The 19,950-nt window shown below is 40.6% G+C and overlaps 1 protein-coding gene across 3 annotated transcripts in view; it reads right to left on the minus strand.

Annotated features, from left to right (window-relative positions):
- The window catches only part of RCL1 (RNA terminal phosphate cyclase like 1), a 170,847-nt gene that overhangs the window by 117,987 nt on the left and 32,910 nt on the right, over window positions 1-19,950 (minus strand). For all 3 annotated transcript variants that reach the window (XM_081067171.1, XM_081067172.1, XM_081067170.1), the window contains 4 exons: window positions 13,661-13,732; window positions 11,195-11,370; window positions 6,014-6,088; window positions 2,129-2,253 (listed from right to left, as the gene is read on the minus strand). In XM_081067171.1, coding sequence (XP_080923297.1) covers window positions 2,129-2,253; window positions 6,014-6,088; window positions 11,195-11,370; window positions 13,661-13,732 — 448 coding nt within the window. The remainder of the gene's footprint in view (window positions 1-2,128; window positions 2,254-6,013; window positions 6,089-11,194; window positions 11,371-13,660; window positions 13,733-19,950) is intronic.

Here is a 19,950-nt window from a genome sequence, read left to right on the forward strand (position 1 = left end):
GTAGCAGATCATGAGCTACTGGGACAGCACTATGAAACTAAAACAGAGTGCTCCTTTTCCTCTCGTCCCCCATCAGGTGGGGGGAGAATGAGAGTGGGTGGCATTAAATAAACGATAACCTCACTGTCCAATCCCAGCTGCTGGCAAAAGCTAACACCAGCTCCCCTCCCCCCCAGGCCCTGGCCAGTCTCAGAGAGGGAGAAGACACAATCTGGGTGGCAGCTCATTATAACCACAAATGCACACAAGAGTGGGGACGGTTCTCCCACCTCATGCCTTCCTGTGGGGAATACAAACTCCAAGCTCAGTCCAAGTTAACCAGCCTTGCAAATAAAAACCACAAAACCAGTTCAAAGCTTTTTCCAAAGGCAGCTTTTTTTCTCAGGCTCCACTACTGGCCAAGAAGGTGATCTCAATGCAAACCCACATTCCTGGGAGGTGTTTGGGAAATGGGCAGCTCTGCAGAAGAGTGGCTGGAATGTTTGGTTTTCAGACAGGCTAAGTCAGGGCACTGCTCTGACTTTCCTGGCGAGTTCAGAGGAAGTCTGGGGAAGGGAGGACCGTGGGCCCTCACCAGTGTCTCTCTGGCTCCGGCTGTATCAAGAAGGCTTTAAGAGCACCAGAGGGAGAAGTTAGGGAACAAAGTCACACCCCAGGTTCCCAGAGCACTACAGCTTCCAGCTTTCACGTTCTCTTCTATGTTAGGACAACACAGGATGCTTTCCCATTTCCCAGCATCATCATCAAAGGATTACTCATGTGGCTTTTGCACACCTGGGGCAGGAAGTACAGGCGGGACCCCAATGGGACGGCCTCTGTGAAACCCATGTTATTACCACAAGATTGTGTCAAGACAAACAGAGCATAGGCTGGAAATCACATTTCTAGACCACAGAGAATGGAGTCCAAGCAGAGTTCACCGCCACACTACAGCATTAAGGAAACATACCTCAAATGAGAAAAAAACGAACTGAAACAGACCTGAAAGTGTGTAGGATGGCAATCTGAAATACGCAAACTCAAAGAAGCAAAAAGTAGAATGCTACTTGCCAGGAGCTAGAGAGAGGGCAATGGGAGGTGTTAGTCAAAGGGTACAAAGTTCCAGTTATACAAGATGAGTGAGACCTAGACATCTACTGTACAATCTAATGCCTACAGTTAAAAATACTGTTTTGTGGACCGTCCTTAAAAATTTGCAAAGAGGGTAGATCTTTGTGTTGTGTTATCCCCCCAAATAAAAATTTTTTAAATAAAGAGGGTGATAGGAAACTTTTCGATGGATATATTTATGGCACTGTGTTTCACGAGCATAAACTTATCTCCAAATTTGTCAAGTTGTATACATTAAATATGTACAGCTTTTTGGATGTCAATCATACCTCATTAAAGTGTTTTCACAAAAATAAATTAAGTATATAAAGTAATTATCAATTAAGTACATGCAGAGTAAACACTTAATACATAGGAGTTATTATTCATTATTGTTCCAACCCTCCTACACCCGCTAGACAAAAGTAGCCACTTTCTACTCTTAGTTCCCTAAGCCATTGCACATATATCTATACCATTTTACATTATTACTTCATAACTATTTGTTTACATACAGTAGTACCTCAGTTTTCAAATGTCTCTGTTGACGAACATTTTGGTTTACGAATGCCATAAACCAGGAAATAAATGCTTCGGTTTTCAAACATGCCTCAGAAGTCAAACATGTCATACGGCTTCCGCTGAGTGCAAGATCCTGAGGCCTCGCTGTCGGCTGTTTTCGAACGTTTTAGAACTCGAATGGTCTTCCAGAACGGATTACGTTTGAAAACTGAGGTACCACTGTATTTGTTTCCTTCACCGGATATAAACCAAACCAAAGCCCTCAGGAGAGCATCACATACATGGGAGCCATTTAAGCGTTAACTGACAAAGAAAATGAATGAATCAATCAATCTAGTCATGGAGAGGCAGATAATAAAGCATCATATCTCAGTCAACAATTACAATTTCACTGTTAAGATTTTCCCATGATTTGTCAACTCTAAATGACCCTGGGAAGACGTAAGATTGTCCTGAGTCATTCTTATCTTAGTGAGGTGAGAAAAAATAAGAAATCTGAACCAAATGCAAAGGATACGCCATTCCTCTGATACGTTTCACTTTTCCTGGATCTGTGAGCTGCACGGGCTTCAGGACCTTCTTTACAGGACATGAGAAAAACACTTCACCTCCTCCTCCAGGAGGCATTCCCCGCCGCACAATCTGCACACATGGTGAGAAAGAGGCAAGGAGGTAGCAAAGAGTGGATGACCCTGACACCCGACCCAGTAAGATTTACATCAAGGGACTCTTCCTTAGAAAGGAGATGGCTCTTTCACATTCAACTTAGAATTCATAAGTCAACAGCACGTTACAGCACATTAGCTCCAAGAGGGCACATGATGAGCAAGGACACCCATGGTGTATCACAAATAGCAGCAGACGCAGGGCCAGCATGTCCCAAAGTCAAGAAGGTTTTCATCACTAAAATGAAGGATTTGGGGCCTATTTCATGAGTTAATCCCATTTCTTAATCATCAGGAACCCTTTTCCTATGCAATCAACTGATCTATCAAAACTCTAAATTACAGTCATGCCCTGCTTAATGACAGGGATACGTTCTGAGCCAATATGTGTCATTAGGTGGCTGCATCATTGTTCAAACATCATAACCTGGATCGAATAGCCTACTACACCCGGAGGCTATACGAAACAGCCTACTGGTCCTAGGTTACAGAACTGTACACTGTAGGCAACTATAACACAATGTTAACTATTTGTATATCTAAATATATCTAAACATAGAAAAGATATGGTAGGAACACAGTACAAAAGATTAAAAATGGTACACATGTATCAGCCATTTACCACGGAGTTTGTAGGGCTGGCAGTTGAGTCAGTGAGCAAGTGCTGAGTGAATGTGAAGGCCTAGGACATTACTGCAGACTTTATAAACATTATACACTTAGGGTGTATTCAATTTATTTAAAAGTAGTTTCTTTCTTCAATAATAAATTAACCTTCACTTACTGTAAATAAATACACTATTACTGAAAACCTTTCAGTGTTAGGGTCCATGTTTTCAAACTTTTTAAGGAGCTTGCTGAGAGGCCTGTAAAACCTTTTCTAACCCTTCACTGTGAATTTTCTCGGGGACTCTTTTTCTTTTCCTGCAGTTTCCTTTTCTCTTGCCTCTTCTACAGCTATACATTCCTGTCCCAGTTCCATCAACTCCTCCTAAGTCAATTCCTCAGGAACCACCTGTAGGAGCTCCTGCATGTCCCCCTCAGCCACGCCCAGGTTCAAGCTGCACGCCATCTCAACCTCAGCCCTTGTGATTTTTACATCCTCCTCACCCTTGGCAAATCCCATGAACAAACCCCAAGGACAAACTCCTGAGTGTCTTCTCACGGTGCCACACACACACTCCTTGGTGACACTACCCCCAAGCCCGAGCAAGGCACTTGGTGCAGTCGTAGATGTAATCCTTCCAGAATTGTATCAGTGTCTTCCTCAGCTGCAGCAACAGCCCAGGCAAAGGTCCTCCTCAGGTAGTAGGACGTATAAGCTGATGGAACTCCTGGAGCCATCGGTCGAATCGAAGAGGTGGTGTTTGGAGAGAGAAATACTTTGAGATTGGGATGAAGATCACCAATGAAAGGAGGACGTCCGGAAGTACTGCCAACAATAGGCAAAATCTTGAAAGGCATGTGATGCTCCAAACCGTATTTTTCCATTTCAATGACATAACAATTCGGGAGGGCATCTTAGAAGAGCAGCTGGTCACCCACGACTTCTTACTGCTTCTGCAGTACCCGGGCAGGGTGCTGACTGATATGTTCAAAGGCCCTTCACTGTGCCAGATCACAGAGGGTTTCAATTTGTAGCCTGAAACACTGCCTCCAAGCGAGACTGTTATCCTGTCCTTAAAAGCCTTGAAACTGGGCATTGATTTGGCCTCTTTATGGATGAAAGTCCTTTCAGAAATCTGTTTCCAGAATAGGGAGATTTCATCTATACTGAATATTTGCTCTGGCAAGTAATTTTCCTCCACAATCAGCTTATCTAGAGTTTCCAAAAATCAGCATTCACACACTCATCACTTTCACATTATGTAATGAATAACCATTCTGAAATCGTTTACACCACCAAAACATAGCACTAAATTCAACATCATACTCAGGTCCAGCCTATTCTTTCCACTACTTGCAAATAAACTTTATGCTTTGGCCACAATAATCCTGGTGCTGAGAGGAATACGCTTCTGTGTTTGTTCTTCAATCCAGATCATGAGAAGTTCTGTGTCTGATATACCGTGTTTCCCCAAAAGTAAGACCTAACTGGAACATAAGCCCTAGCATTATTTTTCAGGATGCTCATAGTATAAGCCCTACCATATTTCCCTGAAACTAAGACCGGGTATTATATTAATTTTTGCTCCAAAAGACACATGAGGGCTCATTTTACATTACGAGTATCCTGAAAAATCATGCTAGGGCTTATGTTCTGGTTAGCTCTTATTTTTGGGGAAACACGGTAGGCCCTCCTCAAATTTTTGTTAGTCTCATTGCCTTCAATGAAGCAGACCCTTTAATAGCTTCTGTCGCTTTGTTCTTTTTCTCAAGATCGTAGCTATGGTGGACTGGGACATGCCTGATTGGAGAGCTATAACCGTCACTGGCTTTCCACCTTTGTAGTCCTTAATCACTTTTTAATTTCATTTCCGGGTCAATCGCTCAATGTGGCCTCTTAATGGCAACATTCGCAATGGATGTTGTATGCTTAGGGGTCACGATGCACAAAACAACACGAAATTAAATCAAGCACAAGAGAAAATGATGCAATCAAGAGACATGGTAAATAGTAGATGCATGCAGCTGCTGCCAGTGTGACACGACATGCTGTTTTACAGCAAACTTTTTTTTAATAAGTAGGAAGAGTATACTCTAAACCACAATAAAAAGTATAGTAAATACATAAACCAGCAAGACAGTCGTTCATTATCATTATCAAGTATTACGTACTGTACATAATTGAATGTGCTACACCTTTATACAACTGTCAGAGCAGTAAGTTTGCTTATACCAGGCACTGCAAACATGTGAGTAATACACTGCACTGTGATGGTACAACAGCTACAAGGTCACAGGTGACAGGAAGTTCTAGCTCCACTATAATCTTATAAGACCACAGCTATATATGTGGTCTATCATTGACTGAAATGTCATTATGCAGTGCATGACTGTATAAAATGACAACAAAGTCATTTCCCCTGTTTAAAAACATCAATTTAAAAAGTAAAAATGCTGGCGTGGCCAGTTAGCTCAGTTGGTTAGAGCGTGGTGCTAATAACACCAAAATTGCTGGTTTGATCCCCGCATGGGCCACTTGGAGTTGCGCGCTCCTTAAAAAGTAGAAATGCTAAACAGCTTAAGATATCTAGTTATCACACTAACTTGATATAATTTCTTTCAATAGCAAACAAAGAGATGCTTACATTACTTCTAGTCGGTTTTGAAAATGCTGAAAATTCTCAGAATGGAAGGCCCTGGATACAAATTCTATCTATGATGTAGAGTAGAGGCATGATGGCCAGAATCTCGGCTCCACTACTTACTGGCTGAGGGACAGGAATGGAGTTGTTACAAGGAGTAAAGGAATTACCATACGTAGACTGCTTACCGAGGCGCCTACCACAAAGAAAGTACAACTGTTGGCTCTTATTGTCATTACTGTTAGGGTCCCTTTCGGCTCAAAGTCAGTAATGTTTGGATCATGAGTCCTGTGGGTCTTCTCATAAAAGGTGACTTCAAATGTCTCTCTCTCTCTCTCTCTCTCTCTCTCTCTCTCTCTCTCTCTCTCACACACACACACACACACACACACACACACACACACACACAGAGTCATAGAGCTCTTCCACTGAATTGGTAAGGAAATGTTTTACACAGATATATGTAGCCAACAATTCATACATTCTTACCTTTAGCTCAAGTGATTCACCATCAATCCCAAACTGTTTCAAGACAGGGAAGGCTGCTGCTTTAAGAACATCAACCTGTGGAATTATTTCAGAACAAAGAAAAGGTTTCATTAAACCTTGAGCAGATGGAAAGAAGAAAGAGCCCATGAAGCAGAGTTGATGTAGTCTGGTAAAGAGGAAGGACGTTGGCTTACAACCGAGGGCATGGACCGGCTCGCTCCCGGGGAAGACTGCAGTTTCACAAGCCACCAGCTCCTGAGCCCCTTTCCTCATAGAGACCTGCACCTACCTTAAGAGTCACCATCATGAGCATTACATGCATCATACAAAAAACATCAAGAAACTACCAGGCTCACACAGAAAACAAACTGGGACCTCTGCTCACTCTTTTAGGTATAAACACTACAGAAGAAAATATCAACCTTTTTAATTAATCTTTTCCCAACATGGTTGTTTAATGTTTAAAGCTGGTGGCACTCTGAGCCAAAGCAAACCAAATGAACTATTCAACGGCTACCTAAGAATCCTGCTGATGCCCACCACACAGGCAGTTAAAGGGTAGGTGGTGATTCCACAAGAATGACAGTCTCAAACTACCTGGAGCAGCACAAACCCCAAGCTGCACAGCTAATGGCAAAACTATGCCAAATATTACTGTTATCTTCTCCCTATTCAGAACTCATATGAGGCCTGGGGTCCCTTCTTGTTCGTTTACGGATTCCTCAGAATATAAGGATGACATTCAAATCATGTTTATCTGACAAATCAGCGAATGTTGCCTCAACAGCAACCAGGGAGCAGGGGAGCAGGGGAGAGCCCCGGTCCTGGTTCAGTCCCTGCCTCTAGGTAGCTGCATGGCCTCACACAAGAAACTCCCAACTGTGCGAATTCCCTTGTCTCTAAGGGAAGGGGCTCAGCCTCTCTGTCTCCAAGTTGCTACCAACTAACTCTACCATGCTGAGTCACAGAAGGATACTCCAAGAAAAGCTTTACAGCAGAGCATAGGCCCCAACTAAGTATTCTGCTATCAGAAAGGTAACCAGAGGTAGAAATGACCTGTGAAGCCTAGAAACATCTTCAGAATGGATCAGGTGGGGCAGAAGCAGTTACTAGGAAACCCCATAACTATTAGCTAATTTCAATTAAGTATTAAAGCTAAACACATCCAGATATTTAAAACATATATTTGGGTTGCCAAAACCAAGAATAATTTAGCCTAGGCTAGTTTTAAGGGCAGCTGAGGAGAAGGCCAAGCCAGATTCGGGGAAAAACAGGGTATGCAAGGATGTGGGTTACTCTGCCCACATGACTCCTTGGAATTAAGCAACCACCAGTTCTCCTGGGGAAAAGAAAGGTGAGGAAACAGAACAACCCTGTGGCTCATCCTACCTATATTTGACTATACAGGATGAAATCAGATTTACTCTGAGGGTCAGCCAGAAGCCCGAGTGGAACCTTCGGGTGTGGTCCTATCTGCTAAATTACTCTGCACCTGACACGAAGGGAGGCAACTCAGTGTGGGCCGAGGGCAAGAGAGCAGATGTGGGCTTGAGCCCCCCCTTCCACCATGCGTCTTACTAGCTGTGACACCTGAAATCTCCCTATCTCCCCAGGGCCTCGGCTTCCTGACGTGTAAAATGAGGGGCTGGACTGGACATGTTCTCTGTCTCCTCACCAGTCTGCACACTAGTGTTAGCAGAGAGCAAGCAGGTGGTTTGCAAGTTCTGCTAAGGGAAACTGAGCAGTCACTGCAGTTAGCGAGAAAAGGCAGAAGTCTGGCCCGAGCGGTGCCTCAGGGCAAAGGCGTCATTCTGACAGTACAGTCAATCAACAGGCAGAAATGTCGTCAGATCCATGCCAGGTAGAAGACAAGAAACCTGCTCTCAGTTACCTTGTCGGAAACAGTGATAAGAACACCCACCTCATAGAGTCTATATGAGAATAATATAAATATGGATACAGTTACTAGAACAGTGCCCCACACACAGTGGACTCAATTGTATTTCTTTCCCCCTTTCGGGACAGTAAGGGAAAAGGATGGAATTTTCACTCACCATCTGACCAGGCTGTTGGCACCAATAAATATTTACTTGGGGCCGTGGTGCCAATCATTGTGATTCAAAGGAGAACTCTTAGAATTTTTCTTCTTCCTCCTGGAACTTCTCAAAATTTCTCCCCATTATCTATCCTTTCGTCTCTGAGGGGGAAAAAAATGTCCCTACCCATTTATAAGGCTTATCCCCTCTGGACTTCCACAGAAGTTACCCTTATTAAATCCCCCAACTCCTTTTATTTTCATCCTTTCCTTCTCCATTACAGTTTCTCCTCAGCCTACAAACAAGCTCAAGTGTCCAATCATCTTAAAAAAAATTCCCAAAATCAGCTCTTCAGGAATCATCCTATCTTATCTTCCGGAAAGATCTCCTAACTTTCAATAGTTCTTTCATTCCTCAACTTGTGACTGTCCTTACACTCCAGTGACACTGTTCTCTCAACGGACAACAAAATTCACTGCTGAAATCTCCCTGCCCAGTCCTAAATCAACTTCTGCAAAGACTTTCTGGGTCCTCCCTGGCTTCTCCAGACATTTCTATCTCCATGGTCACTGCCTCCAGTTCCTCTTCCCCTCTGCACACCTTAAACATTCATCTCCTCTCCTGTTCTCAGTCCCTGGGACCATGGGGTAAACACTCTACTGCCCACAGAGGCCAGAAAGGGAATTTAAATGAATGATGAGGTCAGCTAAAACCTCCCGCTAACTGGACAGCTCATGCCTTATCCCCCAAGAGGGCAGGTGCTTCTCAGCTCTAGCTGATGGTCGTCATGGAAGAACAACCATCCAGTGCTGCCACATCAATCTACGGTAAAGTTAAATCTGGGGTTTCAAACATGAACATCCAGTTGAGATACACACATCACCACACTACGCAGGCCAAAGGAGAAATAGCAGTCGGGATAATTCAGCCCAAAAGCCACCAGTGTTCAACCTCGGTACTGGTCAATCTCATTCTCCTAGGGATGCATCTATCAGGAGGTAAGATCCTGATGACCTACCCCTGAGACCCTAGACAATGATCTCCAGCTGCAAAGTGGACAACCCCACGTGGATATCCTGCCAATGTACCACGGAACAGGGCTGAAGTCAAACACATCACCCATCATCCAACCACAATCTTCTTCTTCCCTGTTTCAAACTCTTTCTGATCGCTATCCTCCAAGACAACCAGGAGAGAAATCATGGAGTTATTTATGACCACTTCCGCCTATCCCACCTCCAATTAGTTGTCAAGTTATGAAGTCTCCCCGCCACACTGCCCTTCTATCTGTCCTTTCCTTTCCACTTCCATGTCCCTTATGTTCCAACTAGGTGACACCTCTGCAGTTCATCCTTCTCTCAGCCTCCAGAGTGCTCATCCTAACAACCAGACTGATTCTGTGGTTTCGCTCCCTCTAGGAAAGCCTCCCCAGCCCTCAGCACTTTTTGTACCTCTTCTATCAAAGCCCACAATCTCTCAGCCTTGCAGTCTCCCTAGCTGTGCTCACAGCTGTCCACCCCATGAGACCAAGTTCCGAGGGGCAGAACTCATCATATTCATACTGGTGCAGAGAGTAAACACGGACATGAACTCACACATTAAAGGGAAAGTTCAAAATGAAGAAGCCAAAGGCTGAAAAAGTTACTCTTTATCCAAGATTAAGTATATTTATTTTATCCTGGGTGGGAGCCAAGTACTAACTAAATTCCTTTTATTCGAGCAACTAACAAAAGCAGGGAGCCCTGCAGCATATGAACCAGATTTTTTTTTTTAAATACTCTGTATAAAAGTTAAATACTATTTCTGGGGAATTCATCAACTAATCTTTGTTTGTTAATGTTCAAAATCTTTTTTAGTATTGCCAGTGATAATAACAGCTTCTAAAATCATTAGCAATTATAGAAAAAGTATTACACTGGAACAAACAGTGCCGAAGTCTGTATGCTTCAGGAGAACCATTAACCATTTTTCAAGGCATCTTCCCCACCCTCCAATCTAAAAGTGTACAGACCTCCTCTCAAGAACTGTTTTAAGTGAAGGGCCCATTTCCTAGAATCTTCCAGAAAATGCAGGGGAAAAGCAATCATTTGAAATTAGTTTATTTAATTCTAAACAGTTTATTAAACATTCCTTCACAGCTAAGAATTTCAGATCTTGCACTGTACTCCAGATTCTAGGAAAAGAGTTTATGAACCTGAATTCTCAAGAATTGACAAATAAGTCTTTTAATGCCTAAGAACACATTACCCAGGTTTATACCCCAATAAGTGTCTTGGTGAATACCAGCAGTTTCCACTCTGGGGCTCAGTGAACCACCTAAATCATCTTTCCTGGTTAGGAAGGCTACACACTTGACATCCTGCCTCAGAGGCACGCCTGCACGGGTTTTGGTTCCATGTCTGCAGAGGTGAAGGTAAGCTTCCTCCGTTAGGATGTCACACCATGGCCCTCAGCTTTAAGACACCTTCTCTGGACAACAGAGCACCCACAGGTGGGGGTCCTTCCCTCCATAGGAGAGGTCTAAGGCAGGTCTGGACAGGACTGCTCTCTCCCTTACACACACACCCCAAAACCCATCCTAGACTGGCACTAAGACAGTTGTGACCACAATGAGAATTGCACCTGTATATGAAACTATCCTCCCCACACATGCAGGAAAATTAGCAGGCTTAAGAAGAAGGTTGCTGGTGTCCACACACTATCAAAGCTCACATACATCTTCCCTGCCCTGATGCCCTTTTCGAAATCTGCAAAATCTTCTCAGAAAAAGTCCTAACACTGGCTGAAGCCTGAGTTAGTCAAGATTATGCTGTAGCAATGCCAAGGAGATATTAATTTCTCTCTAAAATTCTGGTCTGCTGCCTTCCAGCCTTGGCTATTACGTGACACTAAGAAGCTCCACTTGCACACACTGCAGCCAGCAAAGCCGTATTTCATGTCATGCATGATGAGACTGCCAGCATCTGTTCTGAAGGCTCTCAGCCACGACAATGACCGGCCCCTTGATGAACGCTGACAATAGTGGCAGGATTTGATGATTACAAGGCTTGGTTCAGCTGCACTTTATGAGGAACTTAGTTCTCCGAGTTGGGTGGTAACAAGAGACAAAACAAAAACCCCGCCATGGTTTGACATCGCTACTCACCGAAGGGTCAACCTGGTCATTGGTCACTCCTCGCAGAACTATTCGTAACGGGTGCTTCATAAATGGAGCCAGGCACAGCAGACCCTCCAGGTAATAGCCAATGCTGCGATGGACACTGCAGTCATGTTCCACAGATCCACCAGACAGGAGGCCAGGCTGGTAATACAAGGTTGTTCCTTACACAAGAGGAAAGAGAGCCACATTCAGCAGGGGGGAAAAAACCTCAGTGTCACAGGGCTACAAAGGTAGTGAGTCCCAGGGGAAAGTCTGACAAGGGCATCCAAGAGAGTTCAAAATGCCATTCCTAAGAGCCCACACTTCACTCCAAAAGCTGACTCATTACTGTCAAGCCTCTGTAATAATAAACTGTGAGTGTAATTTAATAAAGAGTAATAAATTAAGCCCTTCCCTCAGCTATCTGAATTGCCCAAGTCAGGGCAGGGCACAGAGGAGAGATGCTAACAGGTATCTTAGTCTCCCAAGAGCACACTCTCAGACTGTGCTGATGGGGGGTGGGGGGGGGTGTTTACAAATGACGCTCTGAAATCATCACACCAGCAATCAGCTTCTTCCAGGCCATTAAAATGAGATTTCCCATATACTGCACTCACCAAACTAGATGTCTAGAAAAAGCAAGTATTTTATGGCAATTCCATTAATAGTAGCTATTTTAATAGTAACAAATGGAAATGTCTAAATTTATTTTATAGCTTTAGTGAAAACTATTCACTTTTTCACATATTCATATCATCCAAAAAGTTCCTTACTAGATTTGTATATTAGAGGAAAAAATAAAACAAGATACTCCAGATGATTTGGGGGTATAAATGGGCGAACAAGGTATTTTTGCTGCTCAAATATTTTGCAATGCCTTCTGGCACAATTTATAAATAAATAAATGTAACATTAGAGAAAGGAGATATGTTCACTCACTCAAAAGCAAAGCAGCTCTTACGAGTTTCATAGAATAAATTTAGGTTTTACCTTATTAAAACCCAAAATACCAATAATCACAATCAGAATCATATTTTTCCCTCACTTTTCAAAGGGAAGCATTCTACATCAGTAATTCTAAACACTATTAATGAGTCACAAAACCGATCCTTTAGGTCAAAAAGCCAAAAGAAAAACAAAAACTAAACCCTATATAACTACTAAACTCTGCAAATCTGTTTATGCCTGCAAGTTAACCAAATGAGAAACTGACCAGATCATCAGAATATTCTACTCTGGGTGCATGCGCATGCGTGTTTGGGGGTGGGGGTGAGGGTGACGGTGAGGGGAACATGAGGTGGAAGCAGGATCGTGTCCATGTCTTACTTCCCAACCTAAGCTGCAGATGTGATTAGAAAAGAACAGAATCATCTGGCCTCTGAATTACCAACATAAACTTCTCCAAAACTCTCCAGCAATTTCAAAGTAAAGCTAAGGAAGACTAAGAGAATCACAGCTTGCAAAGGGCATCTGAAGTATCCTGCCTAAAACCTGTTCTTTGTAATGTAAGGCTGAAGCAGCTACAGATCAGTAAGTCTCACGTGGTGCCAGGCCACTTATAAAGCCAAGCTTGTCTTCTTTCTTAAAAGAGTGAACACATGGGAAAGGTCAGAGTTTCTTTTGTTGCATGTATATGGAGAGGTACGTAGTACACGGGGTCTGCCAAAGGATGTCTGCCATGGTCTCCTATACAATGTAGACAGAAGAGTTTCTAATAGCAGACAAACAAACAAAAACCTAGAAACAAGCTGAATGTTGATCAGTAAGGAGGAGTTAAATAAATTATCATGCAGCTGTACAACAGAATATTGTATTGGGCCCACTGAAATACTGACAGACCTGCATGTGCCGGCAGGGCAAGTTCTCAGAGACACCTGTGCCAGTGAAGGACAACTGGCGACAGAACGTAGAAAAGCACGGCCATGCTGATGGTCTGAGGTACAGAAGTGCCCGTGCAGGCAAATGTATGTAGAGGACACAGGGCACACACCGCAGGCTGTGCGCAGGGCTACTCCTGGGCGAGGGAATGGAAGACAGAACAAGTAGAGGGAATTTCGTCTTTTTTTTGCATATGCTTGTGTACACTTATTTTAAAAGATAAAATAAAACAACAAAATTCAGCACACATAAATACCTCACGGTGTTTGTTGTAAGGTTTTATTTGTGACAATATAAGTAAATGGACTTTGAAAAGTTGTATGTAAATGCTGGTATAAAACATTTTCATTGTTAAAAACGCGGAGGTGCTTGTTTGTTGATCTGAAATTTTCAGTCTTCTACCTTCCATAAATCAAGTGTATGCCCCTTAAATTGACAGATTGCACACACACCTCCAAACAACTGTATCAGACAGAAAACTGGGTTTTTCCACCTGAACACAACATTTATACCATCAAAAGGAGTGAGAAACAGAAGAATGCATAAGTAGTACATATGTAGGTGCTTTCAGGAATGGGAAGAAAAGGAGCTTACCTGTTTGGTTTATTTCAATTCGAGAACCATTTGTTATTTTGTCCAATAGTCTTATGAAGCTGGCTTCAAAATCTGTGGAAAAAAGAGACAACAGATTGGCCTCAGGTTAGGTCACCATTTCCAGACAGCACATCCCACTCAGGTACCGTCATGAAAGGTCGGTTACCTCCTGCATCACACCTGGGTTTTTCTCAGGGCCTGGGTGGGATCACTGATTGAGGAACCTGAAGCAGTTGAAAAGCACTAACTAGCTTACGTTCCACATACGTTTCATGGAACTATTAGAAACAATCCAGCCTTCATATCCCACAGGAAGTAGCAACTCTACCAGTAATCTAATGGGGTATTAATTTCAGCAGCATAACTCTATCCATAAGACCTATTTCTACTGACCTAAGAAGTACATGCCAAATAAGGGAGAAATAGCAGAAAGTAGAGAAGAGTTTTAAAGTGAAAGTCTTACTTGTTCCAAAATTAAGAGGGCATATTAAATCAAGGGCCACCCTCCAGTCTCGGAGACAATAAGAGGTGACTGTCTCCCCCATTCAACAAAGCGTCTCCTCTCCCTTCCTCTACCATCTTACTTCTAGAGCTACCCCACCAGCTCAGCTTTTAATTTCATTATAAAGATGCTTAAATGTACAGTATTATTGCCACCTTTTTTTTCTTTGTAATGTGTGAGTAAAAGACTGGAAGGATAAACACCAAATGTTAATAAATGGGTTTGTCTTCATTTAATGTTCAAATTTGCTTCAATTCCTTTATGAATAGTTATTTAAAATATAAAAGCTGGTCATTCTTTAAAAAGGGGGGTAGGGAGGGCAGGAGCTGATTTTAAATGTGAAATATGGAAGAAGGGAGAGTGAAGACTCAGGAGGATATGTCCTCTGGTCTTCCCCTGAATTGATCTTTCACACACACACACACACACACACACACACACACACATACCTATACACACACACACACACACACACACACACTTTAGCTCCAACCTCCTACCCATGAACAAGGACAGGAAGGCCAATTCTTCTGCACTGAAAACACTGCGACTGCCTGAGGCTTCTCTGCAGTTCCCACTCCTATAATGAACTAGCAGAGTTTGCCAGCACAGACCCAACCCTAGCAGTCACCTGAACTGAACCCAAAGGGTAAGCAGATCAACTAAGCAATTCCATCCACTTGTTCAGCTACTTAACACTGTCCCAAAGCTTCTGTCATAGCAGATTCTGCAATCAGTACAAAGACCACTATAAGTCAGAGAAATTCCATTATGTCCTGAAACAAGTAACAATGGCTCACAACGGCGGGTGTGGATTAATGCTTACCTTGCAGCCACATATCCCCTCATTTAATCCTAAAAACCCCAAGGCAGGAAGTGCCATTCCCATTTCATAGAAGGCCTACGCATAACAATTCCTACTAGTTCGCGACTGGCAAGTGGCAGAGCCAGGAGTAGAGGCCAGGTCCCCCCTTCTCCGAAGTCCAGGCTCTCAACACAGCACAACACTAATTAGTTTCACTCGGGTTAATCCCTTGCAACCAACCTCTTCCTCTAGAAAATCACTGACCTTTTCAACTGCAGGTAGTAACCTACTGCAGGATCCTGCAGACAATTTAATGGGTCCCCAATCAACATTTATTTTAATGAAATTAGAACAGAATAAACGATATCAGAGTAACTATATATAGTAAAGGTACTTTTCATGAAACTTTAATTCAGTTTTACATGTATTTGTATGTGCGTTAGGTTGTGGGGTAAGTAGCATCATAAAAGTTTGAAAGTAACAACTACAAAACGTAACTAGAAATTACTTCTATGGCCTTTTTATATAGAATATTCTGTTTTTAAAAAATCAGGTATGATCTATACCATAATGCCACCTTGTACTTATGTTTATAGAAAATGCAAAGTACGTGGCACACAAAAAAAGGGAAAACTCTTGATTTGCTCAAGCTTTCGAGGTGCCAAAATAGGAGAGAGGAACAGGCATTGATGAATAAAGTCCAAAATTAAACTCTCTTTTACACATTAGGAAAGAAAAAGACAAGCATGACTTTAGAAACAATTTTTTTTTTTTTGCAACCCACAGGGGCTCTTAAGCATGAACACAGTTAAACATGTCCATCAGAGGAACAAGGGTAGGAAAAGAATGGCCACATAACGAGACCTCCAGACAGTACCATGCCCTGGTCACAGCTATTCAGTGCTTCAGAAGCCATACTTCAAAGAACCAAACACAGAGCTAGTTCTACAATCCTGGCAACAGTGAAGATATAGCTCCATCACCTGGTAAAAAAAGATCTCAAGTTCACCTACAAATAGTAAGACTGAAGTTCCCCAAGCTTCATTAAGAGATGTGTAGGATTCCTTCCCTTTCACTTCCCACACACCCTCAGTGATTCTTCCTCTTCAAGGCTGTTCCTGGGGGTACAAAATTTCAGGTATCTAAAAACATTAGGGGAAAGTCCCAAAAATAAGCACAATTTTACTACATTGCTTAGGAATACATAACTAGGTTATAAACCTTAATGAGTGCCATAATGGTCAGGAAAGTGGCCACCGCTGGGGGCGTTGAAGGGAGCTGTAAATGGAAGAGGCCTCATAGATGCAGCCAGGAAATGTTCTATTTCTTGACCTGGATGGGGTCACACTGGTGTTCATTTTATAATCCTTTAAGTAATACTTTTGTGTCTTATGAATTTCTCTTATGTTATTATATTTCATATTTTAAACAAATTTGTACTGTTAGGAACTTCAATCTCAGAATTCCTTAAATACCATCTCGAAAGCCTAATGCCCTCCTTTCCCTAGCCCCCCAAAGAAGTGAGTTCATCAATTCTTTAAAGGGGCTGGTTACTCCTATGAGAGTATCACAGTCATCTGTCTGTCCCATTCCTCACTAGGAAAAGCAAAACCAAGTCTCAAAGAAGGGGGTAGGGAGGGCAGGAGCTGATTTTAAATGTGAAATACAGAAGAAGGGTATTTCAAAGAAGGGGAGCGAGAGAAGGAGTACTATCTAAAGATCTATGCTTTAAAACCGAGAAGCAAATCTCAAAAACTACAGTTTCAACTTAAAGGCATTACAACAACTTAAGAAATACTAGTCTGCTTAAATTATGACACATCTATGTATCAGAACACTATGCAACCTTAAAATTAATGAGGTTTTTATAATTACACTAATTCATTGAGAAAGAAACACAAATCAGTTGCCTCATTCATTTTTAAAAGGAAAGAAAATGTGAATTAATAAAATCAGAAATAAAAAGTTATATAATTAATAAAGATCACAAGCTTTTCTAGTAAACTATTCTCTATTATTTACTGATACATTTGGAATTAAGATATATAGCTATGTAAAAAGATGACAAATCAAAATAGATAAAACAAAAAAAGAGACAAAAAGATAAACCCAAAACAAAGGGAAAATTTAAATTAAAAAATTTATCAAGTAATAAACAGAAAAGAGCACGGTTGACCTTAATGGAAAATTTTTTTCCAACATTCAAAAATGGTAATTCTTATTTTAACATTCCAAAGAACAGAAAAGCATGTGTAGAGATGGCTTCAATTGCAGAACAGTTAAAAAAGCACCACACACACAAAAATTAAATTACAAGCTAACCGCATTTGATGAGCACAAATGAAAACTCCTAAATAAAATCTCAGAAAAGAGACCATAACACAATTTTTAACTGTCCACTATGTCTATGAAGGGCACATCCCAGGAATGGGTAATAAAGCATAAGAAAAACTACAACATAATTAAATACATAAACAACATAATTAAAAACATACAACAAGATTAAATAAACAGGAAAAAAATCAAGTAACTAGCTTAGTTCCTACTGAAAAAGTATCTGATAAAATTCAACATCTATTTTTCAGTAAAATTGTTTTAAAAGTATGAAGAATAAATGTATTTAATGTAATAAAGTTTACATATACAAACAGAAGCCTTAATGGTTCAATCAGAATATCTCTGTGGCCTTGTGATAGAAAAAGATTTCTTTAAAAGAACATGGAAAGATTTATAAATTGGACATTAAAAGTATTAACTATTGTTCACAATTAAGTGTGTGAAAAGAGAAGCCACAGAATGAAACACAATATTTGCAATACTTTAATATAGAATACATATACTGTGGCATATCAAACAATGTAATACCATGATATAGCAATGAAAATCAACAACTAGTGCCATCGCAACAGAGCTGAATCTCACAAACACAATACAGAAATAAAAAAGTCAGACACAACAAAATACACACTCTATGATTCCACTTATACAAATTATGGTTACTATTCTAAAAACCTAATCTATGGTGTAAAAAGTCAACGTATTGTTTATGTTGGGGGTAGGAAGAAATGGTGCAATTGGGAGCAAGCATGAGAAGAAAGGTTTTGGGGGGCAGTGGTCATGTTTTATTTCCTGACATGGGTAACGACTACATGGGTATATCCACTTGGTCATAATTCATCAAGCTATATACATTTATGGTTTGTGTACTTTTCTTAATGTGTAGTATACTTAATAAAAGATTATTTTAAAAAATAAAAAATCAAATTCAAAGAATAATTCCTTTAAAACTATGAGAAAAACAAACCCAATCAATCATCTATCCAATTTACCATGGTACTAGAAATGCCATTAAATATATCTTAAAAAAAAAAAAAAGACAGAAGGTGTCAATACAAGGAAGAAATAAGTTATGGGAAAAGCTATCTTATCAAATAAGCAAGGGGATTTCACATACTCTAATTTGATTCCACATTCCCATTAAAAAAAAAAAAAAGCATAGTCTTGACCCAGCAATCCTACATCTAGAATTTTATCCTGCAGAAATAGATGTTGGTTACATGTACAAAAATATTTTCTGCTGCTTTATTTATAATAACTAATACTGAAGATTACTTTTTTTGGTCCATGAAAACCTCCAAGTTTTCCTAAGAAGTTTGCTTTGCTTACATAAAAACCTGTAAAAGAAATAAAATCAACAAAGGGCAACTTAATTCTCTGATTTATATTGTTTTTTACCAGCTTTCAAGTTTTCATTCACATCCACACTCTTCAGTTCTAGTGCTTTTCTTTACAAACACATTGGGAGGAGGTAAATTCTCTCTCTACCGAATTCACCAGAGCATTTCCTCCACCTCAGAAAATTACTAGTGGCAGAAAAAAAAATTATAAAATGGTAAAAGAGTCAATCCGCCAAGATGTGACCATCCTAAATGCACCAAACAACAAAGCTCCAAGATATATAAAGCTAAAACTGCTCAAACTGAAAAGAGAAAGACAAAGCTACAATTATAGTTGGAGCCTTCAACAGCCCCTCTCTCAATAATCAATAGAACAATTAGACAGAAAATCAGCAAGGACACGGGACTTAACAATGCCATCAAAATCCTCAACAAATTTTAAAAAACTGAAATCACGCAGAGCATGTTCTCCAACCACAATGGAATCAAATTGAGGTCAATAACAGATAGCAACAGGAAAATATACCAACACTTGGAAACTAAACAACACTTACAAATAATCCATGGTTCAAAGAGAAAGTCTCAAAGAACAAAAAAACACATTGAGCTGAGAAAATTTAAAATGATATCACAATTTGTGGGACACAGCTAAACCAATGTTAAGAGGGAAGCTTACTGCACCAAATACTCGTACATACATTAGAAAAGAGAAAGATTCTAATAATATAAACCACACTTCAAAAACTTAGAAAAAAGAACAAAATAAATCCAAAGCAAGTAGGAAATAATAAAAATAGGAGAAATAAATTTGAACACAAAGAAAAAAAATCAATGAAACAAAGAGCTGGCTCTTTTAAATTAACAAATTCCAAGCAAGACAGACGAAAAAAAAAAAAAGACACAAATCATAAGTATCAGGAATGAAATGGGATATTACCCATATTAACAGACTAAAGAAGAAATATCTCATGATCACACTAATTGTTGCAGAAAAAGCATTTGACAAAATAATCATAATAACTTTAAAAAGTCTTCAAAAATCAGAATAGAAGGAACTTCCTCAACTTGATAATAAAGCACCTAAAAAATATATACAGCTAACACACTTAATGGCAAAATACTGGATGCTTTCCCCCTAAAATAGGGAACAAGGCAAGGAGGTTTACTCTCATCACTCTTACTTAACATAGTGCTAGAAGTTCTAGCTAGTGCAACAAGGAAAAGAAAGAAATAAAAGGCATAAAGTTCAGGAAAAAAGAAATAAAACTGTTCCTATTTGCAGATGATGGTCTACAAAGAAAATCCA

Source organism: Rhinolophus hipposideros (assembly GCF_964194185.1).
Source record: "Rhinolophus hipposideros genome assembly, chromosome: 11".
Lineage (NCBI taxonomy): Eukaryota > Metazoa > Chordata > Mammalia > Chiroptera > Rhinolophidae > Rhinolophus > Rhinolophus hipposideros.